A 24,980-nucleotide genomic window follows, 5' to 3' on the forward strand; every position below is an offset into this window, starting at 1 on the left:
TATTAACAATAAAATAGTGACAATTCTAAATAAGTTTGGAGACTGCTACGATGACCTGTTCTCCTGACATAATAGGCTGAGGAATGGTGGCAGGTATACTTTGAGGGATGACTGGAGGGGACAGGGGGTGAAGTTTGCTTCAAATCTGGAAGCTAGCAGGTTGGCTATTACCTCCAGCTGAGTATGGGTGGTGCCATCCACAACCAGTTATCACATAACTGGGTATTGCCTTTCAGATTTCAGATGTAGTTAAAGAATGCCCTAATATTATCCTTAGCTAGGGAGGCTATTTTTACTTCATGATTAGCTTTGGAAGACTTGACAAGATCTCTGATTTGTTTGATTAATGTAGAGAGGGATTTCTTCCTCTGCTGAACCAGTTTCCTCTTATTCTTGGACAGTAGTTTCTTTGTCTGGTTGTTTATATTAGGGTGGCTTATTTTTTCTGCAAGACCTTGTTTTTAATCCGGTCAGGTATAGCCAATTCTATACAAATGCTTAAGTGGTTATACAAAGCATTGATGTACACCTCAGTGTCGGGGGGTCCATGCTATCTGCATTTGAGGAGGTTTTGAAGCTTCTTATACCATCACTTAGTAGGAGGTAATTTTTCTTTGAAATATTCTTAGGCATTTTTAAGCTTGATGGGGTATCTGGTCTTATATACATTATATACATTGCGTGAGACTGATTTATGGTTTGATCATAACAGGGAAGACATCACATGGGGGGGGGTGCAGTGCTCTACCATGTTAAGGAGTACTATGTCCAGGACATTTGAGCCTCTTGTAGGTGTGCTGACTAGCTGTTCCAGAGCATTTGCTTTGGCAAAGTCCAAGAACCTCTGAGTCAGCATGTTTTTGGTCTGTATGTTTTCCAGTCAATAAAATCACCCATAAGTAAGGTGTTGGGCTGTATGGCAAGTGATTTCAGTAAGTCCAAGTATGCTTTTCCTGTTTCATGGTAGGGGACCTATAGCTAGCTATGATGTGGTAGGGGGGCTTTGCATATAGTTAATTGGACATGGAGTAGCTCAAGGCAGTCATACTGCTTTACCAGTCTCGAGGTGTACTTATCCTTAATGAAAATGGATATACCTCTTCCTTTGGTTCTTTCGCATTCAGTTTGTGATCTGAATGTATGGAAGACATTGTCAGCATCTTCTAAAGTGAGGACTGCTTCCAGGGAGTACAGTTTCTTGTTTAGACCCCTAGCATTAAGCAGCAATGCTGTGAATTTATCTAGAGAGGATTTTGTTATGTTGGGAGGTTGATTATTTTGACACTGCCTAAAAAAGGTACAATAGGGTGGCCTAATGCCTCTGCAATTATCCAAAAGCCTAAAAGTGACAGATGCAGACCATCTCTGGCAACGCAGCATGGCCTGTCAGCCATGTCTTCCCCTTGGACTGACACCGGTTGTTAAAGTCAATCATATTTTGTTTGTATTGTGGTATCATCCTTGGAGAAAGTAGAAAGTTGCTTAAGGCAATGCTTATACTTGCCTGTGACACATAATCTAAGAGCTCAGTCATGTCTTTCTTCATATAGTCCAGTGAGGTATGTCTTAAGTCATTCACCCCCAACTTGTGTTTGAGTGACTTGAGTGATTGAGTAACATGATTGATCCTGGCACATGATGTACAGCTAACTGTAAACTGTTCCTTATCCAGTCCGGTGAGGGGAACATCTGTGTGTCTCACAATGGAGTCACCTATGACCAATACATTAGGTTTTGAGGTGTTACACCTTATGGGTTTATTTGTTGAGACACTGGTGTGTGTGTGTGTGTGTTATTGTGTGTTGTAGTTGTTTTTTGCATTGTTATGTGTATAATTGGTTTCCATTTGGGAAGCCTCTGATCTTTTGGTAAGTTACTGGTGAGTACTTCCACATATGTGAGTTGATGTATCATGTTCTTATTTAGTGTGGAAGTATGTGTCTGTGCTGATAACCTGTTTGGCATTCAATTTGTCCTTATGTGAGAGTCTTGCCTCCAATTTCTTAGTGTAACTGCATCTGTCACATAAAGTATTTGTTTGTTTCAGGAGTAAGTGGTTGTCAGTAAGTGTGAGACAATTGCTACATTGCCTCAGGATGCCCATGTCTATCAGACTAGCCAGAGAGATGATGAGAAGCTGCTTGTCCATGATAGCAGATTCTTTCTGTGTGTTTTATTAGGGAAGGGAATGGGTTAATTTGACAGGACTGTGCTGGTAGTGCCGAGACAATAAGAGGGACATATAGTTTGTGTAGGCTAAGGTTGAGCAATAAGGGAACGCTGCTCACTGTGCAACTGAGTTGCTCCTAGAGCAGCAGAAAAGCTTGGAAGGGTTTCACAGACAGCTGTTTAGGGAAAAACTGAGCTTTCTAGGCATTTGCATCTATACAGGGCACTAACTACTATTGAGTGAAGAGCAGCACCACACAAATACAATGCTTAAATACAAGCAAAGAGAAACAAGTTTTAAGTGAACTACCAATCAGGAAAGCACACAGTAAGCCTTTCACCAGCAGTCTCCACCTCAGAGAGGTTAGATCAGCACACCTCTGCCACAAGGTTGCAGAAAAACACCTTCTTAATGTAGAATAGCTGGTTTGGAGCCCAAGTGCGACAAGACTACACAAACCACTTACACAGCCTACAACTAACAGATACAGTGTAAAACGAAGCAATTAACTACTTAAAGCAGTAGTAGACAGTACATTTTTTGCTATAAAATGGAAAAATAGAAAATAGATTAAGAAAGTTCTAAAGTGCAGTCACAGTATGTAAGAGAACTGCAAAAAATGCTTATTTTTGCCTTATCAGGAGTGGATTGTTTCAGGTGAAAGGTGATTTTCATCAGTCAGTAGCAACATTGCCACATGATGAGCAGCTCTGTGTATCTATGCTAAAACCTGCACAAATGTGAGGCTTAAATACGAGCAAAGAAAAATAAGTTTTAAGCTAACTACTATCAGGAAAGCACACAATAAGCCTTCCACCAGCAATCCCAAACTAAGACAAGTTAGATGTAGAATAGCTAGATTGGAGCCCAATTGTAAAAAGCCAACACAAGCAGTCACAGTGTAATACTTAAAGCTGCAGCAGACAGTACATTTTTCTAAAACTGCTGAAGTACAGTCACAGTACATAAGAGAAGTGCAAAAAAAGAATACTTAGAGCCGTTTTGTGTGTTTCCCAGCTCAGATAGACCAGGTAAATACCTACTGCCACTAGAGGAATAAGCTCAATCCTCCTAATGTAAAAGCACAGTAAAGGAGTATCCAGAGTGAAATGCTACCAAAAATAAACAAACTTAAAGATATGGATACATCAGTGAACTTTAAACAGCTTATAAAAGTGAGATTATTCAATAAAAGTCTTCATTTTGTATAAGTGAGTTCAGTACATGTGCTATCATGGGTTCATAGGTGGTTATTCATGCAGTCATGGAGAATGTAAGAGTACAGGCGCATTGGCAACAGAATAGTAAAATGGCTTGTTCAAAGTCATACAGTAGGCATATGAATTTAGATAGATTCAAACTGTGTATGACATTGGCACAGGAAGTAGCCTACGAATAAGTCAGACTGTTATATATTGTTTGCTACCTGCCATAAAATCCTACCAAATGTGACTGTGTCAGCTCTTTGTATAACATGAGATTGTTATGGTCATATCATCATACATAACAACATTACAGCAGTTTGTACTATACACATGCTACACCTGTGATTAGATGACTAGATATATGATTGACATTCTATTGTATAACTAATATGAGGCAGCTGGCATTGTGTTGTACAAGTGACCTTATATCACAACTTTATATTTACTGCTTATATACATGATTGCTATATATGTAGTGATCATGAACATGTTGTGGTTCACTATATGCTGTGCAATATTGTTGTATGTGGGTTTTGAGATGCCACTGTAGGGGATGGCATGAATTGTTGCATACACAGCCATAGTACTATACCATTAGACATATTTTAATTATGACACCAAGCAGATTATCAAAGGGGCAGTGTAAATTCTATACACTTGAATGAACTATATCACACAGTTCCAGCATATAAGGTCATTTGTCCTTGCTTCTATGATAGGGAGAATGTAGCATGCGTGTTCATTTTTTTAATTTATTGCTGCCACTGCTATATTGCTCATGCACTATGGTTTTCTGTAGTCTCAACAATTTCAAGATGACATGCAGTGAGGGAATTTGCATATTTGTAGAAGGGTTACATCATCCCTAAACATGGAACTTATCTCAAAATACTTCTGCATCATGTACATGAGTACCCCCTGACTGTACATATGTCTGTTACTTCAAAATGGGAGTAGTTCTCATGTCTGCTGGCAATGTGATAACATATTACACCATTGTATGATATTTCTATGTCATAATACAGAGTTTGGAAAATAAGCCAGCCCACCCATCAACAAATTATGGAGAAGACACTAAGCATGCTCACTGCCAGTGGAATCACACTGTGATGATGGGACAGGGCAGCAGGTACAATGATGATGATTATGAAAATAAAATCCAAGGTATCAGCTGTGAACAATCCACTAAGTAACCAAGCACCAACGGCAAAAAGGCTTGAACGCAGATTTATTTAAAAGAATAAAAAGCGTTTTCGCTGCTAACAGAATACAGCAGCTTCTTCAGAAACATACATAAGAATAAAAGCGCCAAAAACAGTTTAAATATCCTAAAGGAAATGTGTCAGAAAACATCACTTCCTGGTAAGGCGCTAAAAGCTTTGAAAACTTTTTAACTAAAGAACATGTCAGTCAAACAATCTAAAAATGAATACAACCAAAATACCAAATAACCAACTACAAATCTTACTAGAATATTAAATAAGGAGTATTAAAAATCATATCATTATCACATATTTTTACTTATTAATATTACGATTGCCCTCTCTTAAGGCAGGTTATTTTTGTACTTTTTAGTATAAACTATGGGATGATCTCACGCTTAAATGTTATTTGATATGGATTTCATTTAATATTTCATTTTTAATATAAAAAATAATCCTTCTTTTCCCGCCTTCCTCGACTGGTTTAGACCAGTTTACAGGCATTGCTGTATTCTGGGCTGTGGTGTAGTTCCTGTGTTGTCCATTACCTTACTTGGATAGAAGGAAGTATCTTTGCTCACCAGTGGGAGTGGGGAGCCTTGAGCAGCCTACCTGTCCTTGGGGGAAGTGACCTCAGCACAAGAAGCTGTAGTAATTGGTTGTTTGGGACCATTTGTAGCTCTTTTGTAGTTCACTGTTTAAAATCCACCTCTGGGCATTTTTTTCTGGGTATACTGCTCAGACAAGCTCCACATGGGTTTACAGAGTGGTCCTAGGAGCAGGGAACTCAGAAAAGCGACTACCTTGGGGGGCGTGGCCAAGGAACACAGGATAGCATCAGATTTCTTCAGCTCCACCAATTTCATTACATTGACAGGAATTAATTACTTAAAAAATTAATTTTTGAAGTAATTTTCTTTCTAAATATGTTTGTTTTATATAGTTCTTGAACTATATCTAAAAAAGAAAGGAAATCTTAATAATATTCCTGTCAGAAATTACTTTGGAAATTTTCCTGTCAGTTTATCAGTCTGAAATGAGTTCCAGTAAGACAAATTCTCAAGACTCCAGCATCAAGAAAGAACTTCAGTCTCTGATAATTATAGTCCAGCAACTTACTGCTAAGATGGATAAAATGGATACTAAAATAGACACTTTCATAGAAAAACTACAAAACAAATAGACTTGTTACGTATGGACCTTCAACAACAGAAGATCCAGATGACAGGCATAGAAGAAGCTGTGAATGACATGGAAAATAGAATACAAGAAGAGGAAATCAACATTGAGTTTCTGCTGAAACAAAATACACATTTACAAACAAAGCTGGATGACATGGAAAATAGATCTAGGCTAATAACATTAGGATTTTTGGACTGCCAGAAAATATTGAAGGTAACAATATTACTTCTTTTTAACAACATGGCTCCCTAAAACTTTAGATTTACCAGAAGCATTCTCTTTTGGTATCGAAGAGCACATAGATCTATAGCTAATACTAACTAACAAAACTATCCTAGATCAGTTATAGTTAGATTTCTATCATCTTTTGATAAAGAGATGGTTCTTAAATCCGCTTGGGCTAAAGCTCCTGTTAAGATTAATGAAACAACTGTGCGTTTTGACAATGACTATTCTTCCATGGTATTAGCTAAAAGAAAAGTTTTTCTGCCACTAATAAGGGAGCTTAAAAAAGCACAGTTTAAAACATACCTTCTGTTTCCTGCCAAGCTTAAAATCTTCCTTCCTGATGGTCCTAACATTTTTGATGACTTAGATTCTGCTTTACTGTTTATCAAAAAAAAATAAGATTTTGGAAAAAATAGAAGAAATGGAATGGGCTAGTCCTTCGTTAAAGAGACTGGCAACTGAAACTTCGTGGAAGACTTCAGAGAAGAAGAAGAGACTAAAAAACTAATGATTTGTACTATGTTTTTTTTTTTTTCCTCTCATCATTTTATTTTATTATTAATCTTTTTAAATATAGTTCCTGCATTTCCAAGAAGCAACAAATATTTTGAAAAAGATGTAATCAAAGTTATTCTCTGTGTGCAAAGAAATGTTTTGTTTCATAACTAGTCAAAATATCTAGAGAGTTAATGGCAAGCTGTGATTTAACTTGTTTCTCTTTTCTGAAGAGGAAAAATAAGGTCAGTAATTTGATACATTTTTTTTTCTTTTAAAAGTTTATATGTTCTTCAAATGCTATTCCTAATTATACTTTCTTGATTACACTGCTTATGCTTGTTTGTAAATAATCTGTCATGCTTTAACTAATAATAATTAGAACTAAATAATAGTAAATAATATGTTTTATTTTTAACTCTATTAATATAAACAGTAAGTAACATTCTATTGTATATACTTCTTATAGCTTTCTCTTACATTTTTTTTATTTCTGCCTTACACCCTTTTACTTTCTACTCTCTTTTCTTTTCTTTATTAACATATAGAAATGCTTTTGATCATATAGACACAGTAAATAATAAGATTTGCATAGGAGTTGAGTTGGGACAAAAATGTTGAGTTTTGTTACTTATTAATAAGTTTGGGCTTGATTTCACTTACATAGAGTATGTAATAACCTGTAGAATGCATTGTGAAGGTTTTGTCATGTTTAGATGCATTTACACTGCTAAATGAATGTTTGTCACTAGTTTTAATAAGTTTCCCGCCAAAATGTTAAGAGAGACAATCTGGGATGTGGGCTGTCACATGCACAGTGTCCATGAGCTACTTCAAAAGCTTCAACTCTCAGAATTCTCACAGAGAAGCTGAAAGCAGCTAGTCTCACCTTTGACCTAGATATCACACTGACACATCACAGATACAGGAATAGCAGATTAATAATATGTGTTAAAACCTATGTCCCAAACATATACATTACTATAACTCATTTAATTCATCTGATTGACAAGCATAAATAATTTTATAATTCTATACTGGAAGAAATTGTCATGTGATGTATTTTAAAGCAGTAGTATAGCATGTTTGTAAAATCTGGTTACTAAAATGTGTTTGCTGTGCATTATTTTGTATAAAGCAGACAGATTTATTGAAGGGACAGCAATGTAAGATGGTGCTCAGTAAAGATACAACTCAGTGAGATCAGATATATATATATATATGTATGTGTGTGTGTATGTGTGTGTGTGTGTATGTGTGTGTGTGTGTGTGTGTGTGTGTATGTGTGTGTGTGTGTGTGTGTGTGTGTGTGTGTGTGTGTGTGTGTGTGTGTGTGTGTGTGTGTGTATGTGTGTGTGTGTGTGTATGCATGTGTATATATATATATATATATATATATGTATATATATATACATATATGTGTATATGTGTGTATGTGTGTATATATATGTATATATATATATATATATATATATATATATATATGTGTGTGTGTGTGTGGTGTGTATGTGTGTGTATGTAGATATGTATATAAATGTTTCTGAGAATCTGCTTAACTATGAAGTATGATTTATAACAATTTCTATGAATACAATATTTTATTCTATTGGCAATAATGAGTTTGAGTAAATGCTCATATACAAGCAATTCAAGGTTTTTTGGAAGCTGTTAACTGTATTTACATGACAGAAAATAGATGCATCCTAATATATGTAATGTCTGAATCATATTAGCCAAAGCTTTTGATTTAAATGAATGTTAGAACTTATTTTTCTCTCCTCTTGATTTCTAACATCAAGATTATTTGAATGCTATTTGAATACAAGTGTTTTATATTACATGGATGTATATAGTAGTATGAACAGTTTTTAAAAAAAAAAAAAAAAAAAAAAGGTTTATTTTAGTTTATATGATGCTGTTTTACCAAATGTGTAGTCTTGTCTTGCTAGATAATTGAATTGAAAACTGTTAACTTCAGTTAAATATAACTAGTATTAAATTGATAAGGTGGTAGCTGACGTACTGCTGCTTAGGGTAGGGGTTAACTTGAGTGGTAAATACTACTCTAAGTTGAAGTTTATAACTCCAGGCTGGATGCAAGGTTTAATCCTTACATTATTTTCACTTGTTCATTGTTATTTGTATATAGTTTTGACATCCACAATATATTTTGTACATTCATTGTCACTACAAACAAAATTGAATCCTATACGAAATCCCATAAGAGATTCAATAAATACAGCTATATTTAAAGGTACACCTAAAGGAGGAGATGTAACATTACTTATCTTGTTATTTGTTATTTTGATCATAAGATTCTTAAGTTTTAAAAATGCCAAATGACATCTTTAAAAGGAATTTCTTTAAACATTAATGGATTGAATAATCCATGTAAAGGGCAAGCCTAATAAGATACATTAATTTACATAAGGCCAACTTAGTCTTCCTACAAGAAACCCATCTCTTGAAAAAAGATATTGATAAACTAGCCACAAACAAATATACAGTATTGGTTAGTTCAGAGCACACTCAGAAAAAGAGGAGTGGCTATTTTATGGAATAAAAGTATGCCCATTCCTAAAACCATTAAGTCTTATCAGGATGACAAAGGAATGTTTTGTATGGTTACAATACAAATTAATGGGAAGACTTACACTTTAATTAATGTATATTGGATACCTGGAATTGGTATTAATACAGTGAAACATCATCTTGATAAGATCATATCATTCTCTATAGGAGATATTATTTTAGCTGGTGACTTTAATTGTATACTACATGAAAGTGATACTACCACTATAGGAAAGAGAAGAATTGCATCTAATGCAAAACATTTAAAGGATTTTGCTAATTCTTATCATTTGAATGATATTAATAATCAGATAGATTCAAAATCATTACCATACACCTTTTTTTCTAACAGATACAAAACTTATTCAAAAATAGATAGGGTCTTTATTTCTAACCAGATGGTAACAGATTTAATTAATTCCAAAATCATTTCATGTCCTATATCTGATCATAATTCAATTGTTTTGAATTCATGATAAAAATACTCATAATGTTCAGATCAAAAGGATACCAGCATACTTAACTCAACTAAAAGACTATAAAGAATATATACTTTCAGAAGTAAAACATTTTTAGACATAAATAACACTCCTGAAGTCTCCATTGTTTATGTTTGGGATGCCTTAAAATCATATCTATATGGACAAAGTATCAGATGGTATAATAATAAAAGGAAATCTAGGGATAAGGAATTGTTAGATATTCAAAGTAAATTAGACTCTTATAAACATAATAATAAAGAAAATATTATGGACAAGAAAGTTATTGAAGAAATAAACAAACTAAATGAGAAATACAAAGAAATTTTAACTCATAAAGTTAAAATAACTTTAGAGAAATACAAGTTTTGTCTTATTCAATAAGCCCCAAATACTTACATAGACTTAAAAATAAAACAAAAGGTTGAATAAACAAAACCATATCAAAGAAATCTTTTCTCTAAGGAAAAGAAGAATGTTTCTAGTATACCAGAAATACTAGATGAATTTAGAAATCACTTTCACAAAATTAACCATAATAATATTAACATGGAACCTAAAGATAAAATAAAGGAGTTTATAACCACAAATATGAATAAAAGCTTAATAAACAACAGATTAAACTATTGGACAAGAGTATTTCATATACAGAAGTTATTACACAAATAAATAAGCTTAAATCAAACAAAGCACCGGTAATGATGGTATTATACCAGAGATATATAAAATCCTTTCTAAAAATACATATTCATTAATACATAAGGTTTTTATTTTGGCCCAAACTGAGTTAATAACCCCCATCTTGGCAATATACATTTATTTCGCCAATTTTAAAACCTAATAAAGATCCAACTAGATGTTCTTCATATCGCCCATCTCATTACTTAATGTTGATTATAAAATGTTTATGAATATCTTCGCTGATAGATTGAAGACAATCATTCTCGCTATTATACATATAGATCAGACACGCTTCATTCTAAATAGAAATACTTTTGATACTATAAGAAGAACTTTAACATTAATAGATTTTGCAAATAGGAAAAGAAAGATTTAACACTTATTAGTCTTGATATAAGTTCAGCATTTGATTCAGTAAGTTGGGACTATCTGTTTACCTTAATGAAGTGCACAAACTTCTCGGATGCATTTGTAAATCTAATTGAACATTTATACAAAGGAACGCTGGCTTATATTAAGGTAGGAACATATGTTTCACAAAAATACCCATTCTTAAAGGTACAAAACAAGGATGTCCACTTTCTCCACTATTATTCACTTTAGTAATGGAGCCTTGGGCTAATTTGATCAGAAACAGTACTGACATAGAGGGTTTTGAAATAGATGAAAATACAACATCCAAAATTCAACTTTTGCAGATGATGCTCTAATTACATCAGCAGGATCTAATTCTTCTATACAGTCTCTATTTGATAACATGATGAATTTTAAAAGTATTTCTGATTTAATATTCAATGAAGAAAAACTAAAATACTACCTATATATACACTAAAAAATATTCTCATTAGTGATTTTACTAAATATGTACCCAATTCAGGTCAGATAACTTATTTAGGTATAATACTGTCTAAAGATATTAAATCTATTATATATAATAATTATAATACCTGTTTTCTTAATATACAAAATCTTTTTAATACCTGGAATAATATGTTTTTTACTATGGAGGAGAGACTTACAATTATTAAAATGATAATATTCCCCAAGATTTTATACTTAATACAATCAATAATACTTCCACCTACAAAAATAATTATCAAGAAACTGAACACACTAATGTTAAATTTCTTATGGGCACCTAATAGACCTAGGATTGCATTAAAGAAACATACTAATAGCTGGTCTCAAGGGGTATTTCTTTTCCAGACTTTAATTTATATACTATCTCTTCTATTGTAAAAGTTATTACTTTATTAATAGATCAGTCATATGTCACAAAATGGAAAGATTATTGGGAGCTAATTAGTATACACTTCATGAAAATCTCCTTAACACATAAAAATATGATTGTAAATAACTCCATGTTATGGTTACTAAAGGAATTCTGTACTTCACCTATTACACCTAAACATATGGTTTGTTACCCATTAAATATTATTATTAGTTATCGTAACTTTATATTCATGCACCCTAAGTATAGGAATGGAATTGTATTGTATTTCCTATAATGTATACTCAGGGTATGCTTTTGTCATCTACTTCTGAAGGAACTCATTTAGCTATAGATAATGATCTAAAGTACTGGTATCAGTTGATATCTGATAATAAAGTTAAAAATCTAGATTTCTTAAAACAAGAATTTGATCTAAGAGAAACTTGCTGGTTAGAGGTTCAGACCTTTAGACAACATCTCATTAATAAAATAGATTTAATGTCTATAACTGTTAAAGAATCTATTCCAACACTGATTGATTACTTGATATTAAATTTACAACATAAAGTTTCTGATAAAGGTAAACTTTCATACATACATAAAGTTATCAGACAAGAAACTTTTTACAGTGTAGATTCATACTGGAATTATTTCACTTCTATTAATGGGGACCCACCAAATCAACAAGATAAACAATATATATTGGAATCTGCTTATAGAACTACGCCTTCCATTGTCTGGAGACTTTATACATGGAAATTTTACATAGATCTTTTATACACCTTTGATGATGAATAAAATAAATAATAAAGATAATCTATGTAAGAGATGTAATGTAGAAATTAATGCTGACTGGGCTCATATGTTTTATGACTGTATAAAGTTGAAAGAATAGTGGAAGTCAATTAATGAATTTTGCAGGCTCTTTTACAGATAATTTCATTATTTCTAAATCTCTTATATTATTCAACACACCTGTACCTCAAAGTGTTAAAAGGTTAAGCTTCCCTTGTTATGGTCTATTCTAGCAGTGGCTAGGAAAATAATAACTAGAAATTGGATTTCAGATACACCTCCTTCGCTCAATGAATTTAAAAATGTTATGAATATAGTGTGCCATATGGAAATAAACACAATTAGGACTAGAACAAATAGAAAAACATCTTATTTTATTGTATGGGATAATTTACAAAATTTGTTAAAAAATTTTAATTTCAATAGCATGGTATTTTAGTTTAATTAATTGATCTGATTGTAGTGGATGTCTTTGTAAATACTTTAGTTGTTTTGTTGAATATTATAATAATACCTATTTTAATTACTTGTATAAAATTGTTATGATATTTCTCTTATATGTTAAAACAATAAACCTGTTTTGAAAAAAAAAAAAAAAAAAAAAGAAAAGCGACTACCTTCTGGATTTAAGTATTTTTGCTTTTTTTCACTTGAAATAGCTTCTGTAGCTTACCTTGAACTAGCCTGAACTGTTTTTTAACTGATTGCTGCATTATTTTAAAATCTGTACTTAAAGTTACATTTTAGTCGAATTTGATCAAAAGTTTGCTTGTTTGTTTGTTTAATTTAACTGTGGAGGCTGCCCACTAAAGTGTGCTAGCCTGTGTAACTAATTTATCACTGTTTCTGCATTTTCTGTGTGTTTCTACCAAAAAAACAAAAAATAATCCTTGTTTTCCCGCCTTCCTCGACTAGTTTAGACCAGTTTACAGGCATTGCTGTATTCTGGGCTGTGGTGTAGTTCCTGTGTTGTCCATTACCTTACTTGGATAGAAGGAAGTTTCTTTGCTCACCAGTGGGAGTGGGGAGCCTTGAGCAGCCTACCTGTCCTTGGGGGAAGTGACCGCAGCACAAGAAGCTGTAGTAATTGGTTGTTTGGGACCATTTCTAGCTCTTTTGTAGTTCACTGTTTAAAATCCACCTCTGGGCGTTTTTTTCTGGCTATACTGCTCAGACAAGCTCCATGTGGGTTTACAGAGTGGTCCTAACAGCAGGGAACTCAGAAAAGCGACTACCTTCTGGATTTAAGTATTTTTGCTTTTTTTCACTTGAAATAGCTTCTGTAGCTTACCTTGAACTAGCCTGAACTGTTTTTTAACTGATTGCTGCATTATTTTAAAATCTGCATTTAAAGTTACATTTTAGCCGAATTTGATCGAAAGTTTGCTTGTTTGTTTGTTTAATTTAAATGTGGAGGCTGCCCACTAAAGTGTGCTAGCCTGTGTAACTAATTTATCACTGTTTCTGCATTTTCTGTGTGTTTCTACCAAAAAAACAAAAAAATAATCCTTGTTTTCCCACCTTCCTTGACTAGTTTAGACCAGTTTACAGGCATTGCTGTATTCTGGGCTGTGGTGCAGTTCCTGTGTTGTCCATTACCTTACTTGGATAGAAGGAAGTTTCTTTGCTCACCAGTGGGAGTGGGGAGCCTTGATCAGCCTACCTGTCCTTGGGGGAAGTGACCTCAGCACAAAAAGCTGTAGTAATTGGTTGTTGGGGACCATTTCTAGCTCTTTTGTAGTTCACTGTTTAAAATCCACCTCTGGGCGTTTTTTTCTGGCTATACTGCTCAGACAAGCTCCACGTGGGTTTACAGAATGGTCCTAGCAGCAGGGAACTCAGGAAAGCGACCACCTTCTGGATTTAAGTATTTTTGCTTTTTTGCACTTGAAATAGCTTCTGTAGCTTACCTTGAACTAGCCTGAACTGTTTTTTAACTGATTGCTGCATTATTTTAAAATCTGCACTTAAAGTTACATTTTAGTCGAATTTGATTGAAAGTTTGCTTGTTTGTTTGTTTAATTTAACTGTGGAGGCTGCCCACTAAAGTGTGCTAGCCTGTGTAACTAATTTATCACTGTTTCTGCATTTTCTGTGTGTTTCTACCAAAAAAACAAAAAAATATCCCTTGTTTTCCCACTTTTCTCGACTAGTTTAGACCAGTTTACAGGCATTGCTGTGTTCTGTGCTGTGGTGTAGTTCCTGTGTTTTCCATTACCTTACTTGGATAGAAGGAAGTTTCTTTGCTCACCAGTGGGAGTGGGGAGCCTTGAGCAGCCTACCTGTCCTTGGGGGAAGTGACCTCAGCACAAGAAGCTGTAGTAATTGGTTGTTTGGGACCATTTTTAGCTCTTTTGTAGTTCACTGTTTAAAATCTGCATTTGCACGGCTTTACCGCGCGTATGATAGCGCAGTGCTGGTTAAACAAGGTTAAACTTTTCTGGCTCCGCCAAGTCTGCTCTTCAAATTCTCCCTTAAGGAAGCTCTACTCTTAGTATAACCAGACTACTCACTGTATTATAAGCCTAGCACTTGTTCTCAATACTTCTCTACTAAGTAAGCACTCTCTTACTAAGTAAAGCACTACATCTACTTACCACCCCTGTGAATATCCACTTCCCTTAAAGGTATACCACTCCCTTATACTGTTCTAGCATGTCAAGTGGTAGATTACTGGTGTCGTCTCCAGTTCAGCTGGTCAATCTGGGTATCTTGAGACAATGCTACAATTGTCTCATGTACACAGACAACCCTCTCCTCCTCCCAACAAACACAAATACATGTGAGAGATGCAACTATATAGCCAAACTGGAGGCTGAACTCTCTCAACTCAGGACTGGCATGACCAGACAGGAGTAGATGGCAACCACACACACAACAATCCCAGTCCCACATAGACCTACCACAACTGCAAACCAAACACATAAAAACACAAAGACATACTCGGAGGCTCTAATAATAAACTTACCAAAACAACAGAGGCTCCCAAAGCAGACATCCAAAAATCCACCACCTCAAAACAAAACACATGCAACACATACTTCAATAAATCAGTGTGTTGACCAATCGCAGCCCTTAAGGCCAAACACCTTGCCTGATACACTAGTAATAGGTGACTCCATAATCAGACACACTGATGTCCCACTGACCAGGCTGAACAAGGAGAAGGTGACTGTGAGCTGTCTATCCGGAGCTAGGATCCGCCACAACACACGCACTCAGGTCACTCCAAAGCAAGTACAAATATGACTCCGTCATTGTCCATGCTGGTGTGAATGACCTGAGACGTACCTCCCTGGACTACATGAAAAGAGACATAGAGGAGCTCTCCGATTATGTAGCCCAGGCTGGTATGACTCTGACCCTGAGCAGCATCTTACCCTCACCAAGTATGATACCACAATACAAAGACATGATGATCAGCTTTAACAATTGGCTCAAGTACTGGTGTCATTCTAAGGGGATCCAATGTCTGTCTGCCTGGGATGATATGTTGGACAAGCCACGCTGCTTCGCAAGGGATGGCTTACACCTGTCACTACTGGGCTTCCGGATATTGGCTAAGGCTCTTGCCACCCCCATAGTGCTTTTTTTAGGCAAGGCTCAAAAGACAAACCCACCTCCTTAGAAAACAAAAATGGAAATAAACTAAGGGTAATGCTGCTCAACGCCAGAAGTCTAAATCTCAAGATGCAGGCACTTGATGCACTCCTCAGCATGGAGAACATTGACATCTGTGCAGTAACTGAAACCTGGTTCAAGGCTCCTGAGAGCACCCCAGCGCTACCAGGCTATACCTCGTATCATGCTTTTCGGCCCCAAAACCCAGGCCGAACCCCAAAGGGAGGGGGAGTGTCCATATTCATAAAGGACACCCACACCTCCAGGTTAGTAGCAACACATGAAGCATCAGAGACCATACAGGTGCAACTAACCATAGGCAAAACTGCTATACAACTGGTAGCATGTTACAGACCACCCTCCCAATCTCAAGAACCCCACTCAGCCTTCCTGAAGACATTGGAGGATATGAATGTATCACAAAATACCATCATACTGGGAGACTTCAACTACCCAAACATAGATTGGGTACATTATTCTAGCCCTAATACCCTAGCCCAAAGGTTCCTGGAATTCATAAATTCAAATGCACTGGAACAACTCGTCACCTCTCCCACTAGGGAGATAATATACTAGACCTGATCATCACAAACATGGGGACAAAATGCTCCACACCGAAGTATACCCTCACTAGTGAGATCTGACCACAAACTAATCACCCTGGATATACATATCCCACCTCCACCCCCAGCACAAAAGACCACAGTGAAAAACTTCTCAAAAGCAGACTTCACTCTTCTTAAGACTGAGATGGTATCCTTTAAGCCCACTGTGCCAGTGGATACCACATCCCACAATGCCGAATCCTTCACAAATGATTTCTATGGACATCTCCAAGAATGCATGGATCATGCAATCCCAAACAAATCCAAGTCCCTCTCCACCAAATGTAAGCATCCTGTCTGGTGGACCTCAGCCATAAACAAATTTTATAACAAAAGAAGGAAGCTACTGCATGTCAGAGTGAAATCCCATGAAGGGAAGACATCTCTGATCAACATTAGCAGAAAACTACGTTCTCTCATAAAAACATCCAAGGCAAACTTTGAGAGAAAAATCGCTAAGGACACTAAAGATAACCACAAAGCCTTCTTCAGCTATGTTAGAAACCTGGACGGAAACCCTCAGATATGCTTAGAGTTGGTTCACAACAACAAAAAATACACTGAACCCACAGATATTGCTAACATTCTGTCTGACAAGTTCAGTGCAAATTTCTCCCCTCCTTCACCCCCAAAAGAAGAAATACTTATCCCAGCTGAATGTAATCTCCCTGTCATCTCAAATGTCCAAGTGAGAACTGCCCTAAACAAAGCAAAAAACACAGCATCAATGGGACCTGACGGTATCCCGGGGTGCGTGTTACGTGAACTCCAAGAGGAGCAAAACCCACACATAAAAATGCTATTTAACCTTAGCCTTACTTTAGGATATGTACCTGAACACTGGCGTACAGCAACAGTGGTCCCACTCTACAAGGGGGGTGCCTCTACAGACCCTGGAAACTACTGCCCCATAAGCTTAACTTGCCTGGTCTGCAAAGCTATGGAAAGAATCATTATGGAACTCATAAACAGAGACATAGGGGACCTACAGACACTTGACCCCACCCAGTTTCGCTTTGTAAAGGGTAGATCCTGCCTTTTAAACCTGGTTGACTTTTTCAAAACAGTCACTAGAGCCATTGATGAGGGCAAAGCAGTCCATACAGCATACCTGGACTTGGCTAAGGCCTTCGACACAATACCCCACTCAGGCATCATAGATAAGCTAAACAGCTTAAAAGTAAACCCTTATGTCACTAGATGGGTTGCAAACTGGCTAAAGGACAGAACCCATAAAGTTAAAATCGCTGGAGCAATGTCAGACTCAAAGCCAGTCACAAGTGGTGTCCCACAGGGATCTGTCCTGGGACCCCTCTTGTTCGGCATTTATTTCTCAGATGTTAAAGCAAACATGGGAGGGCTGTGGCTGACAAAGTTCCAGATGACTGCAAACTAGGCGCCATAGTCGATACACCAGCAGACACACACATCCTACAAAAAGGCCTCACTGAAACAGACAACTGGTGTCGTAGTCACGGCCTTAAACTAAATGCCAAAAATGTATAGTCATCCCTTTGGAAAAAACAAAGTACTCACAAATTATCACATAGACAGCAACCCACTGAGTATGGAAAAAGTAATCAGAGACCTAGGGACCCAAGTAGACAGCGACCTCTCATTTGACACCCACGTTGCCAAAGTGGTTAGAAAAACATTCTACCTTGCACACCTCATCATGAAGGGATTCACATCCAGATCCAAGGATGTCATTGTACCCCTATATTCCTCCCTCATCAGACCCATGATTGAGTACAATGCCCCATTTGGTATGTACCTCACCCGGCATTTGCAACAGCTGGAGAGACCACAAAAGTACCTCACCAAAAGGATCAAGGGTCTCCAACATATGTCTTATTCTGCCAGACTAAAGAAACTTCAGCTCTATTCAGTAGCATACCGCCTGCTCAGAGGTGATCTCTGCCTGACGTACAAGGCCATGTCCAATCAGGATCTGATGGACATGCTCCACCTCAAAAAATCCAAATCCATCAGGACCACGAGAACTAAAGACTTAAACCTCAGCACAAGTATGAATAGGACATGCTGGAGGGATAGATTCATAACCCAGAGCCTTCCCATGCTTTGGAACAGGTTCCCAGTTCGTATTAGGCAGAGCCCCTCACTGACTCTCTTCAAGAGAGATCTTGATGAGTGGATGGGAGATCGTAAGTTTACCCCAGGGGTCACATCTGTGTCACTGCTAGACAGGGGCATACTAAACTAATTCTATTATATAAGGGGACCTTCATTGTGTCACTACTAGACAGAGGCACAGTATTCTAGATTTATTCTGTACATTTTTGTACCATTTCATGGGGTGGCAAAAGCCACATCACTATGGCTAGGCTTACAAATGCCCCAGGGCAGATAGCCTAGTACTATACTATGAAACTATGAAACTATAATAAGAAGTATGAAATTACTGGTGTGAATTTGTTGAGAAACTTTGTTAGCTTAATATCATAATGAGTGAATTCGACATACTTATATAAACATATGTAAAATAGCAGGTGATGTGTTCCTGGGGTTTATGTGAAGAAAGGAATATCGATATGGTGTTGAACTGAACATGATTAGTACTGAGAAAGAAATGCAGTGGGCTGGGATTAGTTAAAGTGTGAAAGCTATGTATAATAGAATAAAGGAGAGGGGGAGTGGTACATGTGAAGGGTTTAAAGGTAGAACAGAAAGCAGTGGTAGAAACAGAAAGCTAAACAGTTCTTCAGTACAGCATCAGCACCTAGTAAATATCTGATATGAAGGAGTTGCTGTGATTATGTTTTGGTAAATGATCTGTTAGGTATGAGAGAGGAAAGTATGGGAGAACTGGTATTGAGAGCTGCATATTGAGATGTATCTCTATCAGTTTTTAGAATTGTTTATGTTATACTAGAATAGGGTTATATACAAATGGTAATGGGAATATGAATGTAGGGCTGTGTATTGTGATGTAGATGAATCAGTTATTTAGAGGTTATAAGAGGCATGCAGAGAAAAGTTGTTGAAACAGATCTCTAATATTTCTTGTCAACATAGAGTAAGTAAATGAGAGATGCACAAAGAGAGGGGGTGAATATTAGTGATTTTTACAGTAAGTTTAATGTATTTCCTAAATATGGAAGAAGAATGTTTGTATGGTAGCTTGAGAGGGTAATATGCATGCTGCAGCAATGAAGGGTGTGAGAGAGGAGAAGGTGAAGATAGTAGTTTCAATTTAATAATAGTATAAATTAATTTGATTAAAAGAACATTGGTTGGATATCCCCGATCCAACCATTATTTCTTTCTACTACCAACCTAAAGGTGACTGCTATTTCAAATGTGAACTTTTTGCTTAGCATCTCTTGCCTGGTTAATAAGTTAAATTAAATGTTTAATTGCCACTGTTATAGCATTGTTGTTAAAAATAATAATTTTGTTTTTGATTTTTCTTTAGGTTCAAATTCCTATATGATATTTCCACAAGAACCTGGAACTGCTTATGTGAAAGTAACACCGATAAAAGATACAAATTTCACGGCTTTGACGCTGTGTGTTAGAGCTTTAACAGATCTCTGGAAAAATTACTCTATTTTCTCTTACTCAACATCCAGTGGAAAAAATGATTTGCTTCTTGTCAGAAAATCAGTAGGAGAATATCAAGTTCATATAGGAGGCAATGCTGTCACTTTTGATGCCTTAGATGGTCTGCAAATTTGGAACTATGTTTGCATTACATGGGATTCAAGCACAGGACTAGTAGGATTATGGGTAAATGGGAGGAGGTTAGTCAGGAAAGTTTTATCAAAAGGGTACACCATACAACCTGGAGGTGTAACAATTCTGGGGAAGGAGCAGGACAAACTTGAAGGTGGCACTGATAATGTTCAGTCATATGTAGGAGAATTAAACTGTGTGAATCAATGGGATTATGTTTTGCCTCCTTTCAAAATCCGTGATTCAAAATATGGAGGTTGCGAACTTTCTGGTAATGTGATTGGCTGGGGCACACTAAATTATGTTGCTGTGGGTTATGTTGTGGTAGTGAAAAATGAAGATTAGTGCAAGAACTAGAAATGCTAATATCATAAATAAAACAAAATAGTACAGTCACTCTAAAAAATTATTTTGTGAGTATTCATTTAAATATTTAGCAAGGAACATATTATGTGCTTGTATCCTTTGCAAGACATTTTAATCTCTGTATTTGAAACTGATAATAGTCGATACATTTTTTTTTTGCAAAAGAGAATCATTCTTCCAGGCCTGTAATGGATTGAAAATCTTCCACACAGGGAAGTTTCTTAACACTGTTTTGTAATTTCTATTTTTTCAACCATGAACCATTAGAGATAAGAGAATCAGTAAAGAAATTAAAAGAAAACACATGTTTCTGCATAGGTTTTAATGTGGTTTACCTACATGAGATTGAATCAGTTTTTCGAATTACCACTTACCAAAAAGTGAATACTGAAAAAGTGACTTAGAAAACCAATAAAGGTGTGGGAGCAAACCCTTTAAATAAACATAAAGTGGGGTTAAATAGCCTTGAATGCTGGATATGTTCTGGAAGAATCACATAATATCTGTACAGTATCTATCATTGTACCATACTCAAGCTTTAGTGAGTTTCCTTCTACATGGATAGGCACTCTTTAGACTGGTATATAGTCCCATCTGGCTGAAGACTTAAATTTGTCTGGGTTGTAGTATTACAAATTTTGAGTGGTCGTTCCTGAAGGAATGAAGATATAGGCTATTAGAAAATAAGACCTTCCCTGGGGATTCATTAACAGTGTGGCCATGTCACAGCCAAGTTAAAATGATTTACCTTTGTTGTACGATGAGCAGCATTGCTAATCACATATTCATGCCACCGAGATCACAGCATGATGAGGAGCCTCTCCTGATGTCCGCAGTACAGGCTTGTTGCCACATCTTGGTAAGCTATTTCATGGCCATATCTAAGTACACGGTGCAAGCATATGAGTGTGCATTAGAAATCACATTATCTGAAGAAACCTCACGCACACAGATCAATAGTGAGGATGTAATCAACAGCATCAGATTAATAAAACAAGAAATCATGGGAAAAGGAAAGCCCAGCAACATGTGGGAATGGCATGGGGTTCATTAACAGAAGTCATGGAGACAGTGAGCATTAGTTGCAAAGTAATTTGCATAACAAAACAGTTATGGAAAGGTTCAGCATAGAAAAATGTGTAAGACATTGGTCAGCCATTTAAAGCAGTTTGAATTATTATATAATAATAATAATCCGATTTGTTAACCAACTAGGCTCACTGGACACTGTACCTTTTCAGGGGTGACCTGGGAACAATGCCTGATTAAATGACTTTCTGAAGGTCACATAGCAGGCAAATGAGGGCTGAGAGTATCAAACCCCATACTACAGGAATTGCAGCTTGCAACTTAAACCTCTGCACCAATTGCCAGATAAAAATTCACTTGCCTCTCAAACTCTCAAAGCAAGAATTCTGGATGAAACACGCAAATAATGTGGGGACAAAGGCACTAAATTAGGGACATCTTATACATATTGCTTTTATACATTGAGAAAGTGGATAGAATAACTACTGACTTTCCATTAGCATGCATTTTTCTGAAGGGTATAAAGTCTGAAACACAGATGTCTGTCATTACATTAGTGACCTCCAAACCGAAGGGTAAAAAGATCACATAAATAAACCATTCAGTAAGAACTGTAATAAAAACCTAGCCATAGTAGAGTTTTCAGTGTGAGATACCTTAAACCTCCTATGATAGGAGACCCATGAGATATATATATGCAAGTGGGCCCTTAAGGACTTAGTGCTTCAGCTAAATGGCTTTTGAATGTCTATGACTTTTTACTAAAGTCTTTAAGGATGCATATAGATGTGCCTATACATACATGAAATCTATTACTCCATTACAGGAAGTATAAGGTATCACACAGTGAAAACGCTAGCTTGGCTGGGTTTTTCATGCAGTTTTTTCATTATATTAGTGACTGAAATCCCAAAAGATATGTCAGAAAACCACAAATGTTATGAGGAATATACCATAATTATGATGCAAAAATGTGGACAAGCTTTCAGACTTTAGACATGTGAGAAGTATGTTCACAGGATATGTGGGATATAAAAGTAAAGCAGCAATGTGATGTAAAAAATGTGGATACCTAGAAACAATAGGGCATGCTAGCCATGCATCCATATTTTACCATAAGGGTAGGTTAAAATGGTTAAAGATGGAAGATGTATGTCCCAGGGTAGGTCAGTGCAACACTACAGTCCACACACCAGTATATCCATGGTATACTGTTAAGGTGAGACACCACAGGAGTCATAAAAACACATACCTGTGAATGATTCACATATGCAGGCAGATTACAATAAAACAGAGCAAGTAACAGACCTCAAGGGAAGGGAATGCAGAACTCCCACACTCCAATGTAACATAGAAACACCTTAATAAGAACAGTCAGTGAAGTACACATGCTGCAAGTCCCCCAAAACAAACTATACATCAATGCAGAATGACACAGATCACTTAAATAGCCATGAACTGACTATACATTGATGTAGAATAATAAACAACCATGCCCCATGGCTCACCAAATCATGTAAAATTCTAATGAAAGACAGGGACAAACCATGGACTGCATGGCTAAAGGACAAAAACAACATAAATCTTGAGTTATACAGACAACTCCACAATCAAACAAAAATATGCATGACAAAAATCAGACTATTCTTACATTCAAGATAACCAGAAAAAACAACCCTAAGAAATTATTGTCCTCTGTAATGCTGCTACTCAACCCAGGAAATAAAATTGATCCCGATCCATAACCCAATATACCACATCTTCAAACAGCCACCAAATTCAACACATACTTTATACAGTCCATATCCAACCTAAAGGTAAACCCAACTCATCCACCCCAACTCACTAATTCTACTAATACCCCCAGTACTAACCTCTACACCCCCCCACACACACACATACGCACACACGCACAACACAACCCTCACTCATAACCAAAAACCAAACCATCCCCAGCTTACTTTTCAGCCCAACCCTTTATCTCAAATAAAAAAAACTATTACAAAAACTGAAACCTTGCTCAACCTCAGCAGTTACCCTCCCACCAGAATACCTAAAGCTTGCTGCAGAAGCATTCCCTGTTAGCATCTCAATTAATAGATCCATAGCTGAGTTACATGTCCCTAACCTATGGAAAAAAAAATCACACATTATGCCTTTGCATAAGGGAGGCAACTCCACTGACATCAGTAACTTTCTTCCTATTGCAATTTTACCCCCTTCTCTAAGATTCTAAAAAAATATGTGCACCTATAACTTCACCACCATCTTACACACAACCTACTTTCCCACACTCAGCATGGCTTTAGACTTGCACACAATACCTCAACAGCCTTATTATATTTCATGGACTTTGTCAAAAAAGCCCGTGACACTGGCAAACTAGTATTTCTAGACTTGTCAAAAACATTTTTTACTCAAATCATTTTTATTTTCAATAACAAATGAAATAATTGAACACATATCAGAATCTAAAATTCTACTAAATAAATAACTATATACAACATGTACATTAGGCCTGAAAGGTAAAGCAGTGAAAGAAAACCAGTGTGATACAATGTAAGAAGGTTAACATACAGATAATTAAAGATTACATATTCATCAGAGAGAGAATTCATTTGCAAAGTATTGATGAGAGATAGGATGTTTTTTCAAGGATTGTTGACTAGTGGCTTGGGATAAATTCTGAGTTCTTTGATCTTCATTTCCTTAAGCTCTGTTTTTTTTAGTAGGGATGAAAACTCTTCAAAAGAAGGAGCAATGTTGGAGTTCCATTTCCTAGTTATGTATTTTCTAACAATTGCTAGTATTGTCCATGATAAACACAGTTGTCCATCTTCAAATGGAGCACTTCATTTACATTTAATAAAATTAGAGCTTTAAATAGCATAAACAAATCTGTAAATAGAGCTTTCAAGAGATTATCAATATCACTCCAAAATTTTTTTAGAGCTAAACATTCATAAAAATTATGTGCCTAATCAGCTTTACAAGGCTGAAAACATCTCCAACAAGAAATATTCTTAGGGGTACTAAATTTAGTTAGTTCATCTGGTGTTAAAAAAGCTGCTCTATGCAGAAATTTCAAGGTATATATTCTCCAGTGTTGTGACCAAGAGGTTAATTTAACAGAAAGCAAAATATTAGTTTTATTTCCTAGAGATAATCATAAAAATTGTCCCTTAGTAATATATTGCCAATATTTTTGTTGAGGTTTTGTTTTGTACTTTATTAATATTTTATATAATACTGAAGTAATGATATCTAAGTCATGATACAATTTCTTATAAATAAGTTATACATATTGATTTATCTTTAAAAGAAGAATTGTTAATTATTCTGCATAGATCTTGAGAGTATGTTAGAACATTTTGTAGAAGTAACCAATCATATGCAATATGTTGAATATCTAGTATTTTATAAATTTCCATGCAATGTTGCC

General features: G+C 36.0%; 1 protein-coding gene across 1 annotated transcript in view; it reads left to right on the forward strand.

Annotated features, from left to right (window-relative positions):
* The window catches only part of LOC122814858 (mucosal pentraxin-like), a 71,280-nt gene extending 50,527 nt beyond the window's left edge, over window positions 1-20,753 (forward strand). The window contains exon 4 of the mRNA XM_044087138.1: window positions 19,884-20,753. Within this exon, the coding sequence (XP_043943073.1) occupies window positions 19,884-20,488 (605 nt within the window). The 3' untranslated portion in view covers window positions 20,489-20,753. The remainder of the gene's footprint in view (window positions 1-19,883) is intronic.
* The last annotated feature ends 4,227 nt before the right edge of the window (window positions 20,754-24,980 follow it).

This window comes from Protopterus annectens, chromosome 11.part0 (assembly GCF_019279795.1).
Source record: "Protopterus annectens isolate FY-2018-M chromosome 11.part0, PAN1.0, whole genome shotgun sequence".
Classification (NCBI taxonomy): domain Eukaryota; kingdom Metazoa; phylum Chordata; order Ceratodontiformes; family Protopteridae; genus Protopterus; species Protopterus annectens.